Raw genomic sequence first — 17,868 nt, 5'->3', positions numbered from 1 at the left:
ACAGGGAGGATATAGGGCCAGTTGGGGTGTTATATCAACGTGTGTGTCATGCGCTGTGGAGCAGAGGAGCTTCCAGCAGATGACAGGGCACCTCATGGCAGAACAGGTGCTAGGACATTTTAGGAGAAGCAGCAGCCAGGAAGCTCACCTCTATTCACAAAAAGGGAGGCTGGCTTCTGGGCTTTGGGACCAGAGCAGGGTCATTTGTATCCTCCAAAGGTCCCTGCTGCAGCCTAAGGGTGAGATCCTGATGAAGTCAATGCCATTGACTTCAGTGGGCTAGGATTTCACCCCAAGTGCTGAAAGTGCAAATTTTCAAAGGCACCCTGATCTCCCTAATGGTCAGTGAGGGTTGAGCACTGCGCCTTTGAAAGTGAAGACATCAGTCAGTACCTCCTGGAACCATGGAACAGTCCCAGACTGGGGTAAGATTTTAAAGCATTGCAAATCCTTAAAATGGCATAAGGATTTCAGCTGCCTTATGGCAACACCATCACCTGAGCCACCTTAAATCCTCCTGATGACATAACCTTTTTAATCACCTGAAATATGTAGGGTGGCTTAAGCACTTTTAAACAGCTAATAACATACAGTGCTAATAACATGCATTGAAGTGGGCATGCTTCTAGCCAGATTCTGATCTCAGTTACACCAATGTGAATCCTGAGCACTTGCACTGGTTCTCATGGAGAAACTCTAGATTTACACAGGTGTAACTGAGATCAGTCTGGCTTGGATTAAGTGATCATATCAAACAACGCATGCACACACGTGTAGTATCTTTTACTATACTATAGTAACAGAGATTGAATCACATTTTCTCCTGGCCATATGCAACAGTCAATTTTCAGTCATTCAGTATGTCTGTCTTTGGGGAAAATTCCATTCAAGTCAATAAGAGTTTTGCCATAGACTTCAACGGAAGCAGGATATGGGCCCTAGCTTTTAGGCTTCTGCAATATATAGACCTGTGATTTTAATGCTGATTGGACAATGGCTTTTCTCCTGAGGACAATTTCAACTTTTGGTCAAAAACCTAAAAATATTTTTGTTTGTCAGCATTTCTCTGTCAAAAAATGTTTGATTTTTCAGGGGGTTTTGGCTGAACTTTTAAAGCCGGAAATCGCCCAAACTGAAAAATGTTTGGCCAAAAATTGGAGCATTTTTTGTTTTCATTTTTTTTAAATGGAAAAGTTTCCAAGAAAACAGACACTTTCCACCCCAAAAAATTGTTTTGTCAAACCCCCAATTTTCTGTCAACGCATTTTTGGCCAGCCCTGCTGTGAATATTATTATTTCAGGGTGTATGAAAGTGGGCATTTCAGACACTGGCGCAAAAGTGTGGTGTTCCTGTGCTCTGTTTTCTGCACTGAAATCTAAGAAGAAACACTGGGAGGAAAAAGAGAAGATGAGATTCTAAGCCACTGTATAGCATTGCAGACAGGCTGCAAACCTGGTATGAGAGAACTGCTGATGATTCCCCCCTGTACATGAGAATCATTTTACAATCTAAGTAGGTAAGACAGGATTACTGGCCCTGCAGACAGGGAACTGATGCTTATATGTGACTCAGCCAAGGTCACTCAGGAAGTCTTTGGCAGAGCTGGGAATTGCATGTGGGCCCACCTCCCTCCTACTCCAATGCCTAGTCCCAAGACCATCCTTAACTCTAGTTTACTGAAAGACATTAGTGTTGTATGTGTAAGCAGGGTCTGAATGAGCTCTCCCCTGACAGCTAGCTGGGAGCGGGACAGACTTCAGGAGCAAACTGTATTTACATGAACACACCTACTCCGCCTAGGTATCCAGCAGATAGATCTGTGTTGCTCAAAGTGATTGAATTTGGTTGGTGTTGGGTTACAAATCACTTTAGTGCTGTATGCTGGGGTAGTGAGATGCTGTTTTCAATGTTGTTGTCTTTATTGTATGAATAAAGGGAAGCAGAACTGTGCTTAACCTGTCCCAAATGAGGGGGTCACCCTCAGCTGAAAGTATCTTATTAAGCCAGGGGCTCAAATGCCAGAGGCCTATGAAAGTAAGAAGGGTGGGGACATGGGTCTTAACCACAAGGTGCAGACTTTCCTTATGTCTGGTTTAACCAGTTCCTTCTTTCTCCACTGTTCAAAGATAGAGCTAAATATACTCCATTAGGAGCCTATATTATAAGTGCTCAAATAAGAGCTGAAATCACTTGTGGTAGGACAGCATTTTTGCCCAGCCTACTAAAAGCTAAAAATCACTAGGAGCTGATAACTACTAAGAGACTGACCTGCAGAGGTCACAGCAGGGAGGCAAGTGGCAGCAGAAGGTAAATTACAATCAGCTGGCAGGAACAGCAAACAAGCAGCCAGTAGGAGTGGAACAAGTGGTTGGTGGGGCAGCTAGTAGAGAGGAACTGCAGCTGATGGGATGGCCAGACAGAGCAAGAGCTAAGATGGCAGAGCAAGCAAGGTGCCTTCTTCCCCAGGTGGGAGGTGAACTCACAGAAATGGACCTCTGAACCCTGGGTCCTCATTGACCAAGGACAACCACGGTGAGTGGGGTATGATGAGGGAGCAGAATGGGGAACAGAAAAGCAACTTTTGGTTATAGAACTCAAGAACACAAGGCGGAAGGCTCTGCCCCATGCACGCTGGGGTGGGTGTCCTGCTCATAGTTCCATGATTATGAATCCTGCTTGTGGCATTTTCCCTAATTAACGTCAGGTGCAGGGGTGGCTCCAGGCACCAGCGCAGCAAGCCTTCGGTGGCATGCCTACGGGAGGTCTTCCCCCGGCTTCGGCGGGAATTCGGCGGTGGGTACTCTGAAGGCGGGGGACAGGCAGATCACCCGCAGAAATGCCACTGAATCTGCATGACCAGTGGACCGCCTGCAGGCGTGCCACCGCAGGCAGCCTGACTGCTGTGCTTGAGGCAGCAAAAAACATAGAACTGCCCCATGTCAGGTAGCATCCCTCCTTTCATTAAATGTTTTTTTTCTACACTCAGACTCTGTGTTTGCAAGTGGGGAAGTTTTGCCTCTCAGAGGCGCCATGGGATGGTGGTAATTCCCCCAGGTTACTGGGTGGGGACTCGAGTCGATTCTGTGTTGTATTGTTGAAAAGGAACCCCTAGATACTGATCCCAGCCCTGGTTGCAGCCGGCTCCACCTAGCAGAAGAGTTACTTATATAAGACACAGGAGGTAATTGTCCCACTTTACTAGGCACTGTGGAGGCCTCATCTGGAGTACTGTGTCCCGTTTTAGGCACCAGGCCTTAGGAAAGATATGGATAAACTGGAGAGAGTCCAGGGGAGAGCAACACTGTAAACGTGTGGGACTCACCCCTGAGGCGCCTTCTGCTGGTCGTCTCAGGGAATTAGCTCTTTGACTCAGGAGCACCCTTTTGAGCTCCTGGCTCCCAGCCTTTTTATACAGGCCAGCTGTGGCCTGATTGGGGCGTGGCCACAGCTGTGGCTGTTTCTCCAATCAGCCGAGGCTTGCTGCTTTTCTAGCAGCAGCCCTCTCGCCGTCTCAGCCCTCTCCAGGGCTGATTTCAAGCCCTTCAGGGCAGGAGCAGGTGACCACTCCACTACAAATACAAATAATAAAAAGGTTTAGAAAACCTGATCTATGAAGAAAGATTGAAAAAACTGGGCATGTTTAATCTTGAGAAACGAGACTGAGAGGGGCACTTGATAACAGTCTTCAAATCTGTTAAGGGCTGTTATAAAAAGGATGGTGATCGATTGTTCTCCGGGTGCACTGAAGGTAGCACAAGAAGTGGCTTAATCTGCATCACGGGAGATTTAGGTTAGATATTGGGAAAAACTTTCTAATGATGCGGATAATTAAGATCTGGAACAGGCTTCCCCGGAAGGTTGTGGAATCCCCTTCACTGGAGGTTTTTAAGAACAGGTTGGACAAACAGCTGCCAGGGATGGTCTGTGTATACTGGGTCCTGACTGATTGTGAAGGGATGGACTAGATGACCTCTCGAGGTCCATTGCAGCCCTACATGTCTATGGTTCTATGATTGTAGCATATCCAACTCTTGGAGTACAGTAATTTACATGTGTACATTTTGGGCCTGATTCTGATCCCATTTATACTAATCTAGCTCCCTTGACTTCAGTGGAGTTACTCCTAGTTTAGGTCCTTTCTGTTTTCCCTTCCATGTCCTTTCCATCCTTTGCTTTATCCCATTCAGTTTCACCCATCTTGATACTTCTATACAGGCCAGCTGACTGGGACATGACCACAGCTGTTTAGAAAACCTGACCCACTTCTTCAAAAGAGGCCTTTACTTGTGAGTGTCCCAATTTGCAGGGTAGTTTGAGACACTGCAGCTACTCTAACGTGATACCCATTGCTGATGTTAAACCTTAACAGTCCCAAGGAAATCCGCAGGAGCGAGGGGGTTGGAATATAGCCCCTTTCTAAAAAGACACTGATGAGGGAAAAATTCTTCCCTGAAAATGTCTGGGGATGGTAAATTAACCATCACCGCTTGTGGTATCCTGGAGCACTAACACCATTTATCCTTGCGCGTTACTACTACTATTATTATTTGTGTCACAGCAGCAGCGAGATGCCCCAGCTAAGATCAGGGCCCCCCACTGTGCTCACCACTGTATGATCTTACAGTCAGTGCCAGTCTAAAGAGACAAGACACAGCTGAAACATAACAACCTTCAGCTAAAAGTGGTTTCAGATCGCTTGACTGATGTGAAACAGCCGTGAGTCAGAAGGCTACATTGACTAACGGTCCCACAACTGCAAGGCTCCTTTTACCATCCCACAGCACAGAATTCTCTTTACATGGAGACAAGTGCTGGGCCAAATTCACCTGCACTCAGTAAAGACAGTAGAATAACCCAAGGGATGAATTTGGTCCAACTCCAGTGAAGTCCTTAGAGTGATGCCAGGGATGGATCTGGCCCACTACATTTAAATCTACAGCTACTTCACAGCATGTTGTGGGATGGAGTCAGAGATCAGTTTCCCAATCTCAGCAACTCTCGCTCCCACAGACGTTCACATTGGCAGAGACTGGCTGGCTCTGCTAAGAAATGCTTGCGGGGATGGAACAAATCTCTCCTGACTGAAGAGCTAGTCTGATCCCTGTTAATTCCTGTCTCTGCTGAGGGCACGAATGGTGCAAATGATCAGACAAAGGTCTGCACTGTACACAGAAGTGAGAAGGTCCCAGTGGTTTGCGACTGCTATTGAAAAGGGGCTGGGAGAATTATCATGGGTTTAGAGATACAAGTCAGGACTCTCTTGTGCCTAGTGTGTCATTGATTATACCCACCTACCTCAGAGGGGGTGTTTGGAGACCTTAACTGCTTGTCCAGCGCTTCGTAGCTGCACAGCACCAGTCCTTATAGAGGCTGAGGCAGCTGAAGTTTTACTTTCATAAAGTGGCTTTTCTGAAGACGTGTTGTTTCCTTGAAATTTTCTGATTTTTGACCAAAAAGCACTAAAAATGAAACCACAAAAATAGAGAATAATAAAAAAAAAATCCCCCCCACCTCCTCCCCAGAAATTTCCAGAACCAAAAAACGTGAAAAGTGTTCAGTTTTTTATTATTTGTTTTTTCTTCAAGGAAAACTTGACATTTTTTGAGGAAAAATTTCCATGAAAGCAAAACCATTTTCATTTTTGTCTACATATTTTGCGAAAAAACCTTAATGTTTTTTCAGCTGGCTCATCTGTTCCTATCTTACTTTTTCATCTGCCCTCTGTCCTTCTGTTTCTCTCACAGTATTGCCAACCCCAAATGTTCAAAAATTATGAGTCAGGCTCGCCAAATATCATAAGATGGCTTTAAAATCATGAGATTATGGAAAAATAATCGATTTGGGGTTCTTTTTTTTGGCCTTCTGCTTTTTGAGACTTTAGGGGGCATTGGGGTCACATTTTGAAGCTTCCTCCACAGTCACGAGGGCTAGAAATTTACTTTAAGAATGAAGGCTGAAATCATTATATGTTCACTTTACTCCAGGAGCTGGGGCTTGAAGGAAAACAATTATCATGAGTCTCATGACAAAATCATGAGAGTTGGCAACAAAGTGTCTCACTCGTTGTCTGGATTAAACCTTGCATGTCCTGCAAGCTGTGACACTCTGAAGTTGACTCTGTTCTGGCCATGTGTCCCAGACTGTAACACTGATGGCCTGTACATAATGCCATCTCAGATCTCTCTGCCCGACACCTTATCCTGGCGGTGCTGCTGGCAATGCAGCATGGGGCATCCGAGATGAGAAAGGGTGAAAAACAGATCTGGTTGGAACATTGCCAATTAAATGAAATTTCACCACAAGATGTTGTTTCATTGAAGCCTAAACGTTATACAGAGATGTTAGAGTGACAAGGTGGGTGAGGTAATATCTTCTATTGGACTAACTTCTTTAGATGAGGTAAAAGATATTACCTCACCCACCTGGTCTCTCTACTATCCTGGGACTGACGCAGCTACAACAACACTGCGTACGTCCAGAGATGTATTAGTTTCACCAGTGTCTGGTAAAAAAAAGACTGATGTTGCATGGCTGGGTGGTTAAGGCCCTGACCTGGGATGTGGGAGACCTAAGTCCCTGCTGTGCCTGATTTAGAGCGATCTAGGATGGAAAACTCTATTCTGAAGCGGGCAGAGCAGGGACTTGAATGTGGGTGTCCCATGGGTCAGTGCCCAGACCACCAGGTTACACACTCTGAATCGAAAAGCTCAGGTTTGCATCTTAACATGGACACTAGGAGGTATTGGCTTAGCTCTGCCGATCAACTGGGGAAGGAGAATGCATTTCCAAAAGCACTCCCTTCTCGTGCATAATGTCCATCTGTTTGATTTTCAGGTCCAGATATGTTCTGTGATTTTAATGGCAAGAAGTATGGTCCAGGAGAGAGCTGGCATCCATACTTGGAACCTCAGGGGCTGACGTACTGCATCCGATGCACCTGTTTGGAGGTATAGCTTCACAGTCTATTCTGTCGTGCTGATCTACAGTATGAGAACAGGTGTCAATGGTGCTGTTACCAGGCTTGTTTATAGTGGGCCACTGGGCATTAACCTTGCTTTGGAGGCCTTTAATCAGTCCAGTTATGGTGGAAAACTCTATCAAAGAGAAGGGTCTTGCAATTCTATTAAGGGTGACCAGTTGCTGGATTAGCCTAATCCTTTTTGGAAACTCATTCCACAACCGAATCCCCCAGATGACGAAGCTTTATCACTGGCTCTCACAGCTTCATAAACTGCATTGTCCCAGAGGTGGGAAACCAGGTTGGTGGATTATGAGTGGAGATGTGGTAGGATCCTGACCCATTGAGGGCTTTGATGCTCAGGGACAAGGCCCTGGACTTGCAATGGAAGTGGACTAGGAGCTAATGGAGGGAGTGGAGTACAGGGGATGATGGCCTTGCAGCAGCCCTTCCTGCTGAGGAGACTAGCTGTGTACTGTACAAGCTGGAGCGTCTGTATTTTCTCCCATGTTCAGTCCTCCTAGACACAGGAAGATCCTGTCTAGAGTGACAAACATGTGGGTCCCTGAGGCCAGGGCCAGGAGCAAAGGGTGACATTCCCCAAAGAAGACTGAGGCTCCATTGTGCTAAGCCCTGCACAAACACATAAGAGAGAATCCCATAACCCTGACCATCCAAATAGGCATAAGAACATAAAACAACCATCTAGCTCAGTATCCTGCCATCTAACAGCGGCCAATGTCAGATGCCCTAGAGGGATCGAACAGAAAATCATCAGGTGATCCATCCCCTGTTGCCCATCCCCAGCTTCTAGCCAAGGATGGGAGGAGAAGCAGCACCACAGAGATGGGAATTGCTTGGCCTAAGGTCACAGGCAGAGTGAGAAGTAGATCTCAGGGCTCCTGAGTCCCACAGCAGTGCCCCAGGTACAAGACCACGGAGCCTATTGGACCAGATCAACTTAGTGAAGAGCCAAGCAGTGCTGAGGCTTTGCACCATTTGGATGAACAGGGAGATCTGACAGGATTGGTGCATGGGGCAGAACATTTGCAGGCTAGCTGGCCCCTCTAGTAACTGGATAGACAGTCTCATAATCATTGTACTTGTCAAGGATCGTATGCTGGTTGGCAGCTTGTGGTGCTACCCAACAATTTAAATACAATGGCCCAGACCTTAAGATAGGGTAACTCAGCCTAGTGCCTTCCACTTCTGGCTCAGTCCAAAAGGCCAAATAAGGCAGCATCTTCATAAAGGCCTGCGGGGGGAAGGATTTTTGTCCCTGAGCAGCCCTGTTCTCTCCCCCTGCAAACAGGATGTGAATGTGAGCTGTTACCAAATCCAGTGCCCAGCCCTGCATTGCGTAAAGCCTGTCACTGACCCGCAGCAATGCTGCCCTCGCTGTGCAGGTAAGTGGATTTCTGGAGCAGATTTCTTCGTTCCACATTTCTGTTTCTCTGGGAGCTCAGTTTCTGTAGATGCTTCTGCTTTTGGACAGTCAGGGCGTGAGGAAAACAGGAATCGTAACAACGCTCTTCACTTATAACACTGTTCTTAGTTCTAAATATTTATATTAGGAGAAGGTCCAAAAGCCCAATCGGGAATGGGGCTCCCGTGTGCCGGGATCTGTATAAACCCAGAAGAGACAAAGCCCAGCAGAGCCAGATCACCGACTGCTGTCAGCACAGGACATTGATGGAGCTGTGCCGATTTCACCAGCTGAGGGGCTGGCGCACAGAGCCCCTTTTACCCCCAGCGATGTCAGAACACTTGGTGAAAGCAGGCAAAAATTGTTGTCCCCATTTCACGGCAGTGCTCAGTGCCTCACAGCGAGGCAGGGCTGGAAATCGCTCCTGGATCACATAATTTTTTGCAAGGAGGCAGTGGGCACACGCCCACCCAAGCAGGGCTGAACTGCGTGCACAGAGCCAGGTGCCAGTCTCCCGCATTAACTCTGCGATGAAGAGACACCCTTTGCCTCTCTGTTCCAGTGTATCCCTCTGCAAAGTGGAGACCATCTCACGGGGGGCCCTGGGATTATTGTGTGTAACGAGCTTTCGTGGCCTCAGAGGAACGTCGCTGTAGATGTGCAAACTATTATTATTTCACCTCACTATTTGAAACAGATGTGCCGTCTGGGCCGTTGTGTGAAAGATGGGAAAATGTGGAAATCTGAGCCAAACCCTGCAAACTCTGTTGGTTTTCATCACTCCCCGCTCCAAACTTATAGCGCTGCATTGTGGCTTAGACAATGTGCTTACATAGGGATAGATGTGGGGTGTTAAGAATCCTCCTTTACACTTGTGTGCAGGCTACCCAGGGCAGATGGGCCACATCTGGTGCATCAGTGAGGTTAGGAGACAGAATCCAGGCTCCCCTCATTCCCTGCCCCCCGTCCCTGCATTGTGGGGAAGAATGTGCTGCCGGGGCAGGAAAGCAGCCTCTCACTACCCTCTGAAGCCAGGGGGGAGAAAGGGAAGGAATGTGGCTTTCTTATCCACCAGTCCTTCCCTTTTACTGTGGCGTGTCTTTGGCAATCTAACTCTAATTTTAAGATGAACAATAATCTCACAGAGAGGCAGAGCAAACTGTCTTTATGGGCTCCCTTCCAGGCGGAGATGGCCCAGGCCAGGCTGGATCCATGGCGGGGGGACGGCTGATAAAAGTATTCCTTGTTTACATCTCCCCTGGAAGATGGTCCCAGCTTCCCATTATTCAGAGCAGTGTCAGTGGAGTGGATCTGTTTAGCGTCAGGGTTTCGGGTCCTGCATGCCGGGCCTGGGAAGCGACGAGACTCAACGGAGCTGTTGCTGTTCCTCCTCTCCCCCTGTAGAGCCGCACACGCCGTCTGGTCTCCGGGCGCCTGTGAAGTCTTGCCAGTACAACGGGACAACCTACCAACCAGGGGAGATGTTTACCACAAGCGAACTCTTCCCTTCTCGGCAGCCAAATCAGTGTGCACAGTGCAGCTGCTCCGTAAGCTATTTTTGAATCAAAGGGAGTTGCAATGCTTTATCTGTCGGGGGGCATGGGTTTGAAGGGGGAGGACGTGGTCAGGGAGTGCCAATCTTTGTACAACAGTATCACAATAATCTGACCAGCTATTCCAGCTCAGCTCCGTAAGGGGTGCTCCCAGCGGTCATGGCTGGCCTGGGAATGTTATTCCCCAGGAGCTGATTCTGGTAGCCATCCCCATGTTGAATAGCACTTCGCTCCATGAGTCGTCCCATTGGCTTCCGTAGGACTATTCAGTGGGGTCAAGTAGTGAATCAGAGCCTGTCCCTTTGGATAGGAATTCTGCCCTTATGCTGTTGTAAACTGGAAGCTCTTCCACTGCAGTCAATGGATCACAATGGAGTGTAACCCTTCTGCCCCTCTGAGTTGGCAGCAACAAGGGCCGGGTTCAGTATCCAGGGGTTCCGTTTCAATAACACAATGCAAAATCAGCTCGAGCCCCCACCCAGTGACCTGGGACAATTACATGCCATCCCCCCCGGTCGCCTCTAGGAGGCAATACTTCCCCAGTCGCAAGCACGGAGTCCGAGTGTAGCAAAATCCTTTTAATAAAGGAGGGAAACAATGCGGCATCACGTTGGAGAAACACCACAAACAGGATTATAACACAAACCATAAGCAAAAAAACCCACCTCCAAGTACGTTTGGCAATGTCCTTTCCCCCTTAGGGTCTTAAGTCCAGTCACCTCAAAGTCCAACAACCCAAAAGTCTTTGTTTCTGGTCAGTACCACCCCAGAGTTCAAAAGTTTATCTGCAGAGTTTCTCCTCCCCCCCCCAGCCTGGGTGGAAATGGGGGGGCGTACACAGGGTGTTAAGGGGCACCTTATGTGGGCCAGGGGCCAACTGCTCCACCTCTCCATGGAGTTCTGCTGCAGCCTTCACCACGACCAGCTCCACTCCACCAGCTGTGCGGCTTCTCCAGCTGACCCTGCAAATCTCTCCACTCCACTCACTGTTCTGTGGGCTCCTCCAGCTGACCCTGCAAACCTCTCCACTCCACTCACTGTTCTGTGGGCTGCTCCAACGTGCTGCAAACTGCTCTGCTGCTGCCAGCTGCTTAGCGATAGATCTTCAGGCTCCCCCACTAGTTAACACAGCACTCGGTGATCTCAGCATAGTAAGCTTAGCTCTTTTAGTGATTTCAGCTTGTAGTAGGGGAGCCCAGCTGCTGGTGCACCATTAGCCTAACATGAATTCAGCTCAGCAGCCTCTAGATGGATTCCTTCAACAGGGAGGAAGGATAGCCAGATGGCCAGCCACATCTACCTCAATTCATTGGGTTTTGGCACCCATGTCCCTTGTCTAGCAAGCGCCACCCATCTGATGGTGAGACATCTCTGTCACAAAACAGTCCCACAGTTCCTCATCCACACAACCAGGGCGACAACACTCCACTCCTCCCACCCCAACAACAAAGAAACTGGGGATCCCAGAGCTGTCAAAACAACCATCTCAGGTTACCGCGGGCCACGCCAGGCGGGGTGGATGTGCCAATGCAAATACCTGAAATTCCCTTCCACACTCCCCACAATTCACCACCAGATGTCAGGGCAGAGCCCATTCTGACTCTGCTTACATCTTCCCCCCAGCCGAGAATTTGTCGTCCCAACGAATCACATTCCCTACTATACCAACTCACTGGTCCCCTCCAAAGGGCCTCAGATAGTCCACTTTAGCTTCCACAAATCTGTATACTAAATGTATTGGCTCCTCACTAGTCACCCCAGGTGCATCATAAGTTAACCGTTTCACTGGTCTTATTACCCTGTCTCAGCTATTGAGAATCTCTGTTGCTGTGGTAGGGGAGACATCCTCTTGAGTGACGGATGGATAGGTTTCCTTCGGATACTGGCATAGGCCCCTGCATTTCTAGTTCTAACAGTGGAGGGTCGAAGGTGCTCAGGACATCCTCCATCTGTATGTCGCCACTGTTCAATAACCTGTGTATATCATCACACGGGGGTTCCACCAGTGGCTCAGGAGTGTCAGGAATGGGCCTAAATACTTCTGCCATAGGGTTTAGGGCGGAAGAGGAGGTGCTTTCTTTTGATTCAGCTGATCGAGACTGAAATCTTGTCTTCATCCCAGGATACACCACGGTTGTGTCTTGCTCCTCAGAGTCACTATCAGATGTGCTAAGTAGGGGTAAGTTAGCTGCAGGGGGCTGGTTGTCCACGTTGGAAAGCAGCTTTGGTACAGCATCTTCGTTCTGCCCAGTTGCCCTGTTATGGCCCATCTCATAAGGGCTGTCTACCAATTCCCCCACAGGGAGCAAAAGGTTTCTATGCACAGTCTTTGTCTGCCATGATCCTCTTCAGGTTTGATCTTGTAGACCGGCAGGTCTCCTAGCTTTTCCATCGCCAAGTAAGGTATTGCCTTCCATCTGTCAATTATCTTGTGTTTGCCAGCAATACCCAAATTTCACAGCAGGACTCTATCCCCTGGCTGGAGCTCTTGCAGACGCACCCTAGCATCACATCGATGTTTGTTGCGGTCTGCGTTCTTTCGAGCTGCAGATATAGCTAAGTGGTAAGCATCCCACAGCTTTTCTCGTAGTCGGGATACATATTGCTGATGAGTTTCATAGCTATCGCCATCCTCTGATACACCAAAGCACAGGTCTATGGGTAATCTTGGTTCTCGCCCAAACATCAAGAGATATGGGGTGACTCCCGTAGCATCGTTCTTGGTGGCATTGAAGGCATGCACCAGAAATGCAACATGTTGGCTCCAGGTTGCCTTCTGCTCTGGCTGCAAAGTCCCTAACATATCTAATAGGGTTCGGTTGAACCTCTGTGGCTGAGGATCACCTTGCGGGTGATAAGCCGTTGTCCTTGACTTTTTAATTCCAGCTACCCTCAGCACCTCCTTCAGAAGGTGACTCTCAAAGTCTCGTCCCTGATCCGAGTGTATCCGGGCTGGGAAGCCATAAACTGAGAAATATTTTTCCCACAGTACTCGAGCGACAGTGGTGGCCCTCTGATCACGTGTGGGATATGCCTGCGCATATCGCATATAATGGTCGGTCACTACTAGAATGTTCCCAATATTCCTCTTGTCCACTTCTAAAGACAAGAAATCAAGGCAAACCAGCTCCACAGGTTTGTTGCTGGTGATGTTCTTCACATATGCAGCCCTCATGGGCAGAGTTTTCCTTTGAACACATCGCGCGCAGGTCTCACATTTCCTGCGAACATCTTCAGCCATCCGGGGCCAATAGAACCTACTGCGAATAAGTTCCAGAGTCCTCTCCATCCCTAAATGTCCAAAGTCATCATGCAGGGCCCTAATGGCCAGGGCTCTGTACTCTTTTGGCAGCACTAGTTGATTCCGTTGCTTTTGTAGAGGGTCTGTGGTCGTGCGGTGTAGCACTCCCTGAATCAGTTTTAGTTTGGTCCATTCTCTCAATAGTAGTTTGCCCTCTGGGGTAGGTGGGACAACCGCAGCTGGGCCTTGCCCCTCTCTTTTGGCAAGTAGTGTATCATGAATGTCAATATCTTGCAGCTGGGCTTCCTGCCAGAAGGCAGCTTTGGTACAGCATCTTCGTTCTGCCCAGTTGCCCTGTTATGGCCCATCTCATAAGGGCTGTCTACCAATTCCCCCACAGGGAGCAAAAGCGATATAGTTCAGTGAAGTAGAAGGCACGCATTCAGGGGGCAGGCCCAAAGCTTCAGCCACACATCCATGAAGGCTCTCATGGGCCTCTGACTCTCGGCAACTCACACTGCAAATAGCTCTCACTCCATCCGTGGGTATCACAGCAACTCCTGGTGCCTGTGGACGCCTGGACAATGCATCTGCATCTACATTGCTTCTCCCGGATCGGTATTGAATGCTGAAGTCATAGCTAGCCAAAGCAGCCACCCATCTTTGCCCTGTAGCATTCAGTTTAGCACTTGTTAACACATAGGTCAGTGGGTTGTTGTCTGTCCACGCCTGGAACTAATCACCATACAAGTAGTCTCGAAATTTCTCAGTGATGGCCCATTTCAAGGCCAAGAACTCCAGCTTGTGGGTGGGATAGCGGGTTTCACTATCAGACAGTCCTCGGCTGGCAAAGGCTACAGGTTTACGCTTGCCTTCCACCTCCTGGTACAGTACTGCTCCCAGACCCTCCAAACTGGCATCAGTATGCAGGATAAATGGCTTGCTTGGGTCAGCAAAGACTAGGACTGGGGCATGAGTTAGGCAAGTAATGATTTCTCCAAAAGCCCTTTCACATCTCTCATCCCACCATGGCCCAAATGGTTCGAAGGGGCCATAGTGTCTCTGCACAGAAGACCCCTTATTCTTGGTCTTAGATTTGTTCTTGCTGGACTGATATCCCCGGTAAGATCATTGAGAGGTTTTACAATTGTAGCATAGTTTTTCACAAATCTGCGGTAGTAGCCACTAAACCCAAGGAAGGTCTTGAGTTCTCTGTAGTTGCTTGGCCATGGCCATGTAGTGAGTGCTTGTATTTTATCGGGATCAGTACTCACACTCTCTTGGGACACGATGTGACCCACATACTTCACCGAGGTCCTGCAGAACAGGCATTTGTCAGTTGAAAGCTTCAAACCATAATCCTCCAACCTATCAAGCACTTTAAGAAGTCTTTCTTCATGCTCCTCCAAAGTTCTTCCAAACACAGTCAGGTCATCCAAATAAACTAACACTTGCAGTAAATTCATATCTCCCACAACTTTCTCCATAAGATGTTGAAATGTGGCAGGTGCTCCAAAAATCCCTTGGGGCATGCGTTCAAACTGATAAAACCCTAATGGGCAGATGAAGGCTGTCTTCTCCTTATCTTCTTTACCCAGAGGGATCTGGTAGTATCCTCTCTGAAGATCCAACACAGAGAACCACTGGCTTCCCAGCAAACAGTCTAAGGCATCTTGGACTCGAGGCATTGTGTACTGGTCAACCACAGTACGGCAATTTAGGGTGTGGTAGTCAATATACATCCAGATTTTCCCACTCTTTTTACAGACCACCACAATGGGTGAGGCACATGAGCTGCGGGACTCTGTAATGATGCCATTTGCAGCCAGCTCTTGAAGATGTTGTCGCACATCTTCCATCTCGGAGAGAGCAAGCCTCCTAGATCTCTCTCTGAAAGGTCGAGAGTCATGTAGTCTGATGTTGTGCTCTACTCCTTTTGCACATCCCACATCCCACTCATGCAATAAGAACACCTTGGATCTTTCACAAAGTTTCCTTCTTAGGCGATCTTTCCACTCCTCAGACAACGGTGAATCTCCAAAGTCAAACTTTGCTGGGTCTATTGTCAGAACTTGAGTCTCGCACTGGGGTTTTACAGTTGATTCAGGCTCGAAGAGGTCTGCTATCTTTTGTCCTTGCTTCACAACAACATCTCGACTTGTTTCATTAGCAATCAGTATAGTCACCTTTTCCTGGGCTTCAGCAGGTAGGGTTATGACTCCACTGGGGACCAGCACTCCTTCCGGGAGCTCTCCTTCAGCTGGCTGCTCTACCATTGCTAATGCCCCTTTGCTGCCTTTCAGCCTGGTACTCATGACAAGCACTTCTTGCTCTGTCCTTGCAGGCACTACTAAGGGGGTTGTGCCCATGTACTTCAGTGCCCCAATCGGCAGCTCAGATGTCTCCTTTTTAGCGATTTCAATCTTCTTATAGGCTTCAGCACAAAGCGTATGGATCATCAGGGTACTCAGGTACTGGTCCCCAGCCCGTCGTCTGCAGTAATCCGCGAGCACCTTGAAGAGACTGGAGTTGGTCCCTATCAGCAGACACATCAGAGGTCCCTTTAGGGTCAGGGCATATTAAGGCAGCTGTGTCTACCTCTTCCCTTACCCCAGCAACCTCCTCTGGGAATTCCAGGTGCACTATGACATACCCTTGATAGGGGTATTCATCCATGCTGAGGCCACACAGACCAATGCCAGTCAGTGGCTGTATAGGCAGGTGCCTAAGCATCTGTTGGTAGAATGACTGAAATATAATAGTCACTTGAGATCCAGTGTCAAGCACGGCTTTACACTCCGCCCCTTCAATCCTCACCATGACCTCTGCTCGAGGTCCTATCAGTCCTGCAGGGATCCCAGCTGGATGGTCTTTTCTGAGGGAATCTTCAAATCCTGTAGGCCTAGGTGGTCCTGTCCCCAGACATTCTGGCAGCTACTGGATCTCTCCCAACTGATCCTCAGCTTTCCACACACTAAGGAGGGGTTCTCTTCCTTATGGCAGTTAGCAGCACTGTGCCCATCCTAACCATACTGGTAGCAAAAGAATTGTCCTTTCCCCCTTCGCCGGGGTGGGACGGTGGCTCTAGATACTGACTTCTCCATCGCCATAGTCTGAGGCTTCTTATTCCTGGAAATATGAGCTCGGTCAATGGTGCTTTGCAGCTCAGCTATCCGTTCACTCAGGACCTGCATTTGTTGGGCAAGTTCCTCTGTGGTGCTCACCATCAGTATACTGGCCATTGGTGGTGGTGTCGTGCTGGCTGGTTCCAATGTTTGGGCTTCCCAACACTCGCTGGCCGCCTGCCTTTCTTTCTCTTCCCTGACCTCCTTTATCAGCTGGGAGTAACTTGGAGGATGTTCCTGCCGTTCTCTTAGTCGGAGATGAAGCAAAATTGGGTTCTGATACCGAGTCCCTCTTACAACTTGAGCCAGTCTGGTCTGATCCATCTGCTCAGCCGTCACTGCTCCCCTCATAAGAGCTCTCTGAAGCAGTCTTTCCAGCCTCTGTATATAGGCTGAAATTTTCTCACCCCTTTGCTGTCGGGAATTAAGGAATTTACAGTAACTGTCTTCAGGGCCTTCTACACTCCCAAAGGTATTATCAAGTGCCTCTAGGCAGTCCTTCACACTGATCCCAGGGTCAATGAGCTTCAGGGTGCGAATTACATCTAATGCTGGGCCACTAAGGCTCTCTGTTAGACATCTTCGCTATTCTACATCGGGTATGGCCCACTCCCACAGCATTTCAGTGGTATGCTCCAACCAGGGTTCAAACTCCTCTTCCCCAGCAAATAACCTTAACTTATGACAAGAGCTTGACGTAGCATAGGCCAACGCAATCTTTTCCAATATATGCCCCAGTGCTTTTGCCCAATCATTGGCTGAGGCTGCCACCCCTGAGCTAGAGGCTGCAGGACTGGGGCCCAACAAACTCGACATATTAGCCATTATACAAACAGTAATTTCCTTAAAATAAACACAATTGTTTTCCAATACATTGGAACACTCAACAGGTGCTTGCGAGGTATACTGACCCAGGGATCCTGGACAAGCCTCCAAAAATGTAACCCTTCTGCCCCTCTGAGTTGGCAGCAACAAGAGCCAACTTCAGTATCCAGGGGTTCCATTTCAATAACACAATGCAAAACCAGCTCGAGCCCCCACCCAGTGACCTGGGACAATTACATACTACCCCTCCGGGCACCTCTAGGAGGCAATACTTCCCCTCTTGCAAGCACAGAGTCTAAGTGTAGCATAATCCTTTTAATAAAGGAGGGAAACAATGTGGCATCACCACAACCAGCTCTTTTTGTGATTTCAGCATGTAGTAGGGGAACCCAGGTGCTGGTGCACTATTGGCCCAACATGAATTCAACTCAGTAGCCTCTAGATGGACTCCTAATGGATTCAAAATTAGCTCTGCTCTTCAACAGTGGAGAGAGGAGACTGTGCAATTAGTGTTCCAGGCCCTCAAAAGGAACCCACACCAGTCCCCAACCTCTCTCAGTTCACTGGGTTTTGGCACTCATGTCCCTTGTCTAGCAAGTGCCACTCATCTGATGGTGAGACATCTCTGTCATAAAGCAGTCCCACAGTTCCTCATCCACACAACCAGGGCGACAACCCTCCACTCCTCCCACCCCAACAGCAAAGAAACTGGGGATCCCAGAGCTGTCAAAATAACCAT

At 48.4% G+C, this 17,868-nt stretch overlaps 1 protein-coding gene across 1 annotated transcript in view; it reads left to right on the top strand.

The window, feature by feature from the left end:
- CHRDL2 (chordin like 2) overlaps positions 1–17,868 on the top strand; it is a 73,914-nt gene that overhangs the window by 20,042 nt on the left and 36,004 nt on the right. Inside the window, exons 2-4 of the mRNA XM_030556798.1 lie at positions 6,836–6,948; positions 8,272–8,365; positions 9,790–9,932. Of these exons, the coding sequence (XP_030412658.1) occupies positions 6,836–6,948; positions 8,272–8,365; positions 9,790–9,932 (350 nt within the window). The remainder of the gene's footprint in view (positions 1–6,835; positions 6,949–8,271; positions 8,366–9,789; positions 9,933–17,868) is intronic.

This window comes from Gopherus evgoodei, chromosome 1, assembly GCF_007399415.2.
Source record: "Gopherus evgoodei ecotype Sinaloan lineage chromosome 1, rGopEvg1_v1.p, whole genome shotgun sequence".
Classification (NCBI taxonomy): Eukaryota; Metazoa; Chordata; order Testudines; family Testudinidae; genus Gopherus; species Gopherus evgoodei.
Note: the sequence above shows the minus strand (reverse complement) of the source record. Positions and strands in the feature narration are given on the sequence as shown.